Below are 9,954 nucleotides of genomic sequence, written 5' to 3'. Positions count from 1 at the left end.
CCCCTGGTGAGAGGTGCCGAGCAGGAATGGGCATACTTGTTGCCCCCATCTTGGGGCCTGTGTGTTGGGGTTCACCCCGGTGAATGAGAGGGTGGCCTCACTCTGCCTACGTGTGGGGGGACGGGTTCTGACTGTTGTTTGTACTTATGCACCAAACAGCAGTTCAGATTATCCACCCTTTTTGGAGTCCTTGGAGGGGTTACTGGAAAGTGCACCTCCTGGGGACTCGCTTGTTCTGCTCGGGGACTTCAATGATCATGTGGGCAATGACAGTGAGACCTGGAGGGGTGTGGTTGGGAGGAACAGCCCCCCTGATCTGAACCAGAGTGGTGTTCTGTTGATGGACTTCTGTGCTCGTCGTGGATTGTCAATAACGAACACCTTGTTCAAGCATAAGGGTGTCCATATGTGCTCTTGGCACCAGGACACCCTAGGCCGCAGTTTGATGATTGACTTTGTCATCGTCTCATCTGATTGCGGCCACATGTCTTGGACACTCGGGTGGAGAGAGGGGCAGAGCTGTCCACTGATCACTACCTAGTGGTGAGTTGGCTCCGATGGTGGGGGAGGATGCCGGCCAGACCTGGCAGACCCAAACGTATTGTGAGGGTTTGCTGGGAACGTATGGCAGAGTCTCCTGTGAGACTGAGTTTTAACTCCCAACTCGGGGAGAACTTTGAACATGTTCCGAGGGAGGTGGGGGACATTGAGTCTGAGTGGACCCTGTTTCGTGCCTCTATTGTCGAGGTGGCTTACCGGAGCTGCGGCTGCAAGGTTGTCGGTGCCTGTCGCGGCAGCAACCCTCGAACCCGATGGTGGACACCGTCGGTGAAGGATGCTGTCAGGCTGAAGAAGGAGTCCTACCGGGCCTTTTTGGCCTGTGGGACCCCGGAAGCAGCTGATGGGTACTGGCAGTCCAAGCGACATGCGGCTCGGGTGGTCGTTGAGACAAAAACTCAGGCATGGGAGGAGTATGGAAAGGCCATGGAGAATGACTTCCGCACGGCTTCGAGGCGATTCTGGTCCACCATCCGGCGTCTCAGAGGGGGGAAAGCGGTACGCCACAAACACTGTTTATAGTGGGAGTGGTGTGCTGCTGACCTCAACTCGGGATGTTGTGGGTCGGTGGGCGGAATACTTTGAAGACCTCCTCAATCCCACCGGCACGTCTTCTACAGAGGAAGCGGAGCCTGGGGACTCTGGGTCGGGCCCACCAATCTCTGGTGCTGAGGTCACCGAGGTGGTTAAAAAGCTCCTCGGTGGCAGGGCCCCAGGGGTGGATGAGATTCGCCCAGAGTTCCTTAAGGCTCTGGATGTTGTAGGGTTGTGTTGGCTTACGCGACTCTGCAATATTGCGTGGACATCGGGGGAAGTTCCCCTGGATTGGCAGACCGGGGTGGTGGTCCCCTATTCAAAAAGGGGGACCATAGAGTGTGTTCCAACTACAGGGGAATCACGCTCTTAAGTCTCCCTGGTAAGGTCTATATGGGGGTTCTGGAGAGGAGGGTCCGTCGGATAGTCGAACCTCAGATTCAAGAGAAGCATTGCGGTTTTCGTCCTGGCCGTGGAACACTGGACCAGCTCTACACTCTCAGCAGGGTCCTGGAAGGTGCGTGGGAGTTTGCCCAACCGGTCTACATGTGCTTTGTAGACTTGGAGAAGGCGTTCGACCGCGTCCCTCGGGGGGTGAGAAGCTTGATCATCCGGGAGGGACTCAGAGTAGAGCCGCTGCTTCTCTACGTCGAGAGGAGCCAGTTGAGGTGGCTTGGGCATCTGTTTAGGATGCCTCCTGGACGCCTCCCTAGTGAGATGTTCTGGACACATCCCACCGGAAGGAGGCCCAGAGGAAGACCCAGGACATGCTGGAGGGACTATGTTTCTCGGCTGGCCTGGGAACGCCTCGGGATTCCCTCGGAAGAGCTGGCCCAAGTGGCTGGGGAGAGGGAAGTCTGGGCCTCCCTACTTAGGCTGCTACCCCCGCGACCCGACCCCAGATAAGCGGAAGAAAATGGATGGATGGAATACCCACCTCTAAGCTCAACAATTCTCTGTTTGAATTTGTCTGACTGTTTGGAGAAACTTGAAGAGATAAAAAATAAAAGTAAAAACCACTCCTGTGCACTTTGAGCTGTGTGATGTGTTTCAGAATCTCTGCAGAGGAGAAAATAAAAAGCCCCTGAATTTCACGTCTCACATATGACAGGCTGTATTGGATTGACCCCCTCTGTGGAAATAAAAAATCACTGCCAGCAGTGACGTCTCCACAGAGAGGAAACACTTCATGATAGAAATCTGAAAGAGACCCCAGCAGGATTCGGTAAGCACGGAAATGTAGAGCTACTTGTTCTGACAAAAAAACAAATTTGTGTTAATGTTGGTCAAGATCACAGTTTTTAACAGGATTACTAATGGAAACACTAAACATTGATTAAAACCCTCTCTCTCACACAAACACACAAAAAACAACAACGACACTACCAGGCAGCTTAAAATGAAAAATCTATTGGTGTACACTCTTTAGAGTTCAAATGGGTGCATGAATTTGCAGATGTGTTTTCACTACAGGACAATGGCATCAGAAGCATCTGTAATGTAGGGGGACACACTGGTTGTGTGTGTGTGTGTGTGTGTGTGTGTGTGTGCGTGTGTGTGTGTGTGTGCACAAAAAGTGTACACTAGTGTACAAAAAGCAAAATTTCACCTAGATTTCCTTTAAATCCACAAATTTAAAATGTTTCTCACTAAGTTTGTGTAAATTCAGCTGTGGGTTTTAAAGACATTTTAACTTTGGGATATTAGGGATTTAACAATGGGATTTACCTGTCTAAATAAAGGTTGAATGAAAACTTTAATACACATTAATACAGAGCATCAGGTTGACACTATTTGTGTTTATAGAGAAATAAAAAAACATCACCACTAGACTTTTTTTACTTGTGTTCAATACTACTCATCTAAATTATGTTTCTCATGAAGCTTGAGGACAATAAGTTGTGGTTTTAAATATGTTTAAACTTTAATGCACCTGAACACACAGCGTCACTTACACCTGCAGGGTCTTACAGCGTCACAGTTACTGCTAAGCTAAGATGTTACAGACGTAGCGCTCCACTTCTCTCAAGCATCCTCCTAACCATGTGTATATGTTTATGATCAACCCCCTCGATCAACAACTGCCCGCACTAAGCTCACTAAACTGGCGAGCAAGCAACACAGAGGTGTCTCCACCTCCTCCACCTGTGAGCGATCTCTGCCGAAAGAGGGCGAGGCAGGAGACGCAGGTTGCTGGAGAGATGTAGGTAACCAGGAAAACCTGGAGAGGACTTTTAGTGGTATGAGTATTCTCCTATTAATCAAGTGGAATGGATTTGTTCACGAAGAAAGACAAACTGCGCTGACTGAACTAATGTTTCATGGTAAAAGTGGGGTGGTCCAAATGAATGTTTTTTGAATGTGGGGGGGGGGGGGGGGTAGCGCTCACCTTCACAAATAATGGTTGCGATGCCTATGCTCCAGGATGTCAGTGATGTGTCTTGTAATGTCACAGCTCTTGTGCTTCCAGTTGCAAACACTATCCAAAGTGATGTGTATTCTGCTGGAGGCATCATCACATAACCTTGTACACATTAGAAAACACAGTGTGTGAATGTGAGCGCTAACAAGACAAAGTGTGTGTGCAGCCATGCATACACCTATGTGTGATTTACAATTGTGTGAACAAAGTGCCAGTGGGCATGAACTGCAGAGAAATATTTGTGTTAAGACTTACCAAAGATATTTGTGGAATGTCCTTTTTTAGCGAGGGGCTTCAGCTCGTTGTGACCCCAGCCGTATTGTCTGTAGCTGTCCCATGCGTGTTTCATCATCTACAAAATTAAGAGACCAAATAAAAAATGTATTTAAAGATTTCAGGTTCCCCCCCCCTCCCGAGGTGAAACCATAAAACCACAAACCATGCAACTTATCTAATCATAAACTACAACATTTAGAAACATTTGAAGGGTGCAATTGCAGCTACTGTCAGCAACATGCACCGCATCATGTCAGGACTGATGAGAGCTCCGCTTTGACTCACACTTCTTGTGCTCATTCTTGTTTAGACTTTTTGCACCTGCACTGCACCCCCATGCTACGGGTATGACCGCGATGCACTTTTGGAGTGAGTGGGGACTTTAGGACAACATTTGGGGACTCCGCAGTGGACATTTTCTCCTGGGTCCTTTGTTTACTTGGGCACCATAAAAGGAAAACACAGAGAGGGAAGCGAGCTGATATTTTATGCAGGACATGCCAGAGACGCAACAAACCCCCTCTCCCATCTGTCCTGCTTTCAGGCGTTCAGTCTCTGAGGAGTGGACTGGATAACCTGCACACATTGATTTATTGCAAGTGGAACACAAGGAGCTGTTGTGTCTTTCCCTTTAATGAAACTTGGCTGAAGCCGTCCATACCCGACTGTGCTATGGCTCCGGACAACTTCTCTGTCTACCAGCTCGACACATCTGAGTCACATCTGTGACACCAAATGTATTTTTCGGCCTATAAGTTGAAGTTTTTTGCATAATTTACATGCCTTGCGACTTAGGTTGTTCTATTTCGTATAGGCTTCGCCCTTTAAGAGCTGTCACTTAGTGGGTTTATCCCATCATGCGAAGCATTGCACTGAAAAATTTAGTCCACGCCCACCTGCTGTGTGGGCCCCACCCGGTCCGTATAAATTATGTTAAGAGCGGGTAATCAGCTCCCATTTTTCTTTAGCAAGCTAATAGCACTGTCAGAAGAACGAAGAAGGGATGTTGTCGAGCTTGACCAACCTTTGTTAAGACTGCCTGTGGCCACGCCACGTCAACCTCCTGCCGTCCCGGTGAGTTCTCCTCCCCGAGGAGAAGCAGACGAGCAGTCTTGTTTCAAGGTAAGCGCCGAGGAGTATTTCTCAGTGGCGGGTCGCTACACGCTGGACGACGCCATCTTGTAATTTTCCTTTTATCGCCGACTCTCGGGGCGAATCGGATGGTTCCTCCGGGACAGGCGACGTCAGCAGCAGCCCCACGCTGCTCACTCCCTCCTGGAGAGCGTAGTGTCGGAACAAGGGGGGCTGAGCGAATGCTCACCCCTCCCCAGACCTTTTTTGCATCGGAGACCACACCGCTCCCAGCTGTCGGTGCCCTCCTCTGGAGCAGCCCAGCATAATCCAGGAGGCGCCTGACATGAAGGGACTTTTTCTGTCCCTCTCCTTCCCCCGCCCAGATCGGATGATCTAGCATTAAGGTTTCTGGGCTCCACCCCGGCTTGCCGTCCTGATCCCATCTGGCCTCGTTTCCCAGCAGTGACGTCCTACTGGAACGAGGCCGCAGCCGGTCCTGGTAGATTTAGGGCGCCGGTTCCCAAATTTGCGCCCATCACCAGAGTGGAGGGGTTTCACCGAGCGGAAATTCCCTCGGTGCCACCCTGGAGCCAAGCCTGGCGGAGGCTTTCGGAGCAAGATGTTCAGGTTGGACCAGCGTCCTGCGCCTCCAGGTAAGGATGACCAGACGGTGACGTCACTCTCCAACTGAGCTCACCAGTGTGCGTTCCAGGCGGCCACAGCGAACAGTACGTTACGCTGCTGGCGTACAACGTTCAAGAGGCTGGAGGAGACGTAGCACTACCTCTTCAAAGCAGCTGACGTCATCCTCAACCTGCTGTCTGCCAGTCTCGCATCGCAGCCCCGAGGACGAGGTTTCCCAGAGGTCCACCTGGCTCGTCACTCCACCTCCCTCTTGAAGGAGATGCAGAGGGTTTTTTGGTTGGAGGGCCCCCATCAGCGACGGACGCGCTGTTCGGGACCATTTTCAGACAAAGTCAACGCATTCCACGGCTGCAGCAGCGTCTCCTCGCTCCGTTACACCAGCCCTGCCCGTCAGACATTAGCCTTTCTCATCCGGGCAACCGGAGGTTCAGCATTTCCCTGAGATCACCAACAGGCAGCGCCCTAGGACAACAAACCGCAGAGCTCACGGGGGAGAAGATTCAAAATGATGGTTTGCGGAGGATGTGTGTAAAGATGACATGAGTTTTGGGAATAAAACATCATTTAATGATTAAAGTGTCTGATGTTAGCCTGTCTGTCAGCTCAGATTAGCTCAGATTACCTCACAGAGGCTCCTTCACACATCCTCTACACAAAACGAGCCGGTGGCCTTTAAAAAAGGTTTTTCAGAATCAACGCTGCTCTAAAATAAAGGCGAGACGCTCGCTTGACACAACAGTCGAAAGCGAATGTGGTCCGCAGAACGAGTTCAGTGGAATAACTCAATTTCAGCACGAGCTGCATACTTCTCACCAAAGAGGTGTCAAACGCGCATTCCTGCGACGTGAGCAGCCTTCACTCAAACGGTGCTGCGTTGATGAAGGCGCGCACACCGCTCCCAGTGAGAAACCTCGCTCTCAGCAGGAGTGGCACGCACCTCACCGAAGCAAACGCGTGCTTCCACGGCACCTGCAGCCTTCATTCAAACGACGTGGCGTTGATGAAGGCGCTGACACCGCTTCTCTTTACTAGTTGTTATATATCGTCCACCAGGCGCTTACTCTCAGTTTTTGTCTGAATTCTCAGAATTATTAACTGACTTATTATTAAATACTGATAAAATCATCATAATGGATGATTTCAATATTCATGTGGATGTTGAGAGTGATAGTTTAAGCATGGCCTTTAATAATTTAATAGACTCTTGGTTTTACTCAAAACATCTGCACATCTGCTCATTCTTATCATCACACTTTTGATTTAGTTCTGACCTATGGTATAGAAATTAAGGACTTGGTAATAGTTCCTCAAAATCCTATTCTGTCCGACCATTTTATAATAACCTTTGAGTTTACATTAAATGACAACACAGTCACTGAGAGTAAATTTCATCTCAGCAGGTGCTTATCAGAAAATGCTGTAACCAAATTTAAACAATCTCTTCCATCAATGTTTTCCTCTGTCTTGCAGAGTAATGCATCAGAGAACAATGACTTAGATCATCTAGTTGATCATCTTACAACTTCAATGCAAACTTTACTTGATAAAATTGCTCCACTGAAAAAGAAAGTAATCAATGTAGATGAACAGATGCTGGGATATATTCATCATTTAACGCGGGTTCCTCATTTTTCTGGACTGAATAAAACGTGCATTGAATTTAAGGAAATGCAAAGTGAGACGTCATTTATATTTGACCCATCAAAATGAATGCGGTCATTTATTTACAGAATCAAATTTAACATCAAACATTTACATTAATTTGGCAAATTATGAAAATAACAATATAAGCAATCAATCAGGAAAAATCATACGGCCATGATTTTTCCGTTGCTGCACCAAAGACATTTATGAAAACTGTACAACTATGATCTTTTGCCCACATGAATGTGGGTGAGCATTTTACACAGACATTTCTAAATATCTGGGAGAATTTCTACTTGATAGAAAGTTAAAGATGAAAGAAGTTAAAGGGAGTAAGATTGAATGGGAAGGGAGGAATGTTCACCAGAACCGACACTCTCCATCAGAAGCCCAGCTCTCCTTCGGTACGCTTGGTAGGAAACTTGATCCATTACCTCTCTGAAGATTTATCAGCAGATATGGAATTCCGTTAACGCTACCGGTCCAGCGTCTCCTGATGGGGCTGTAGCTCGTCAGAAGTAGTGGCTAGTGAAAGTTATAATCCCATGGAACTCGGAAGAGCCTTTTGTCATGTCAAGATCATCCCGTCTCCAACAGAACTTGAGCAGAACCAGCAGAAAACTCTCCAGCACTCCAGCAACTTCAGAACTCCAGAACTCTAGAAGTCTGACAACTCTCCAACTCCGTAACTCTGTGAGTCTGTAACTCTGTGTAGACCAGGAAGTACTGACATTTTAAAGACTCTTTCCCGGTTCACTTTTTGGGATTTTTCATTGGTCAGAAACGACCAGACGGGGTGGGTTTTGTGACGTAAGAGGTTAGAGACAGCGAGAATTGTTATGGGACAGCTCAGAAATGTTCTCACAGACCGAGAGGGTTTTGTTTTGGCGTGTTTCAGGACACAGGTGCAAAACATCTCTACTTACGTCTGAGAGGATTCTAAAACATGACAGTTTTAACATAACAACTTGTTTTTCGTTTGACTGTAACCTTGTAAACGCACACACTTGCTCATTCAAAAGCAGAAATCAGAAAATGCATAAACTCTGCACAGCTTTTAACATGAGAATAAAAATCATTACTCAGTTAATAAAATTGATTAGTTCACTGCAACATCTAAAATGGTTTGAACTAAGACACTTTGATTATCAACATTTGTAAGATAGTAATGATAATAAAAAGAGAGTGTTCTTTTCACTTGAATCTTCAAGAAAGAAAGTCTCAGGATGGGTGAACCTGTATTTATGGATTCAAATACATGAAATGACAGCTTCTGTCCCACAAGGTTCTAAAGGTCAAGAGTTTTGACCTTAGACTGGGTTTCGACGTAGGCCTAGTCCACTACAGTCCCCCCTTTGGAAATCATCACCTGTCCATGGAGATGAATTCCAACTATGGACTTACGTCGTCGATTGTCCTTGAAGCTTGATGTAATCCAGCAAAGAAACAAGAGTCAAGAGTAATCCAGCAAGGAAAACAAAAGTCAAGGTAATCCAGCAAGGAAAACAAAAGTCAAGGTAATCCCACAATGTTCTTGGTAATTCCATTGTGTTGATTATAATTCCATATCGTCTCGATAATTCCATTGTAGCAATGCTTTAACCCCTTGGAAACAGAGTCTGTAATCCATTGGAAAAAGTCATATAATCCACAACGGTAAATCCACAACGATTGGAAGTGTTGATTAATCAGCATACAGAGGGGTACCCTTGGATTGAACTGAAGAAGCGGCCACCGGATGAAGAGTGGAGACCAACGTCAGGATTGCAGGTCGCCTCCAGCGAAGGTTGTCTCCAGCGACGTCCAGCCTGTGCCGTTCTGGTTCAATGTGTCATGCAATTATGTGGTTTAAAGTGGGCTTATGAAGGGGATTTTACATAAGGCCTTAAACTATATGCACCTGGTGTGTAAGCTATTATGGTTGGGAACAGCTACGACTACCAGTTAAGGGGTGGAGCATGCTGAAAAGGGTAACTACAGGGGTTTAAGCCTATAGAAAAGGGTTCCAAACTACTTTTCCATTTCTAACTTGGGTTAAGTTAGCTTTACATGGCAAAATGTAGTTTGGTTCAAATGTCTGTTGTCTTTTAGACGAACGACTTGAGATTGGGTGTTTGGTTTCCCCATAAATGTTTTGGAAGTCTATGGCGAGACTTATCAAAAAGAATTAGCTATCCCCCCGAATAGAATTGTTCGAGTAGGTTCGGCTTAAGCGTTGTGAGATCAATGTAGATTATGGTACTTAAAGTAGCAATAATATACATTGACTCCGCAAAGATTGCAATTTAATGAATGAACTGCATGTTGGCATGGTCAAAGGCTTCTTAGTCTCTAACTTACTACACACAAGATTCATTCTTACCTCAGAAACAACCAAAATCAACTAAACAACGTTTCAACACCGACAAGAGTAGTGACTAAGCATCTAGAAACATCGTTTCACTGCTCCTCCTCACCCTGGTTGTCAGTTTCAGTCGCGCTGTCCCGTGTGAGTGGCTTCTTTGCGGACCCGCTTACGCGAGGCATAATCATATCGAGGTGCGCTGCATGGCGATCCACGTCGACTCGGAGTGACGTTTGGCCCCGGGACAGGGATGCGAGTATCCCACACAATACGAGGGTTATCGTCATTAGCAGGGCTATGATTAATGTGTCTGCGCTCGACCACGCATAGTTAATTGGTTGGATCGGGTTCTTAGTTGTGGACCTGAGGGACTTGAGAACTTGGTTTATTGGTTCCACGTCGACGACTTGGGTGCCTTCAAAACGGATCCTTCCCAGAGTCTCTGGATCTATGTCTA

At 47.0% G+C, this 9,954-nt stretch overlaps 1 protein-coding gene across 1 annotated transcript in view; it reads right to left on the bottom strand.

Annotated features, from left to right (window-relative positions):
- man1a2 (mannosidase, alpha, class 1A, member 2) overlaps window positions 1-9,954 on the bottom strand; it is a gene marked incomplete in the record, with an annotated part of 364,168 nt that overhangs the window by 249,660 nt on the left and 104,554 nt on the right. Inside the window, 1 exon segment of the mRNA XM_037687118.1 lies at window positions 3,766-3,866. Within this exon segment, the coding sequence (XP_037543046.1) occupies window positions 3,766-3,866 (101 nt within the window).

The sequence above is a fragment of the Nematolebias whitei genome, chromosome 13 (assembly GCF_014905685.2).
Source record: "Nematolebias whitei isolate Nwh7 chromosome 13, NemWhi1, whole genome shotgun sequence".
NCBI classification, from domain to species: Eukaryota; Metazoa; Chordata; class Actinopteri; order Cyprinodontiformes; family Rivulidae; genus Nematolebias; species Nematolebias whitei.
The sequence above is the reverse complement of the archived record's forward strand: the minus strand, read 5'-3'. Positions and strand labels throughout refer to the sequence as shown.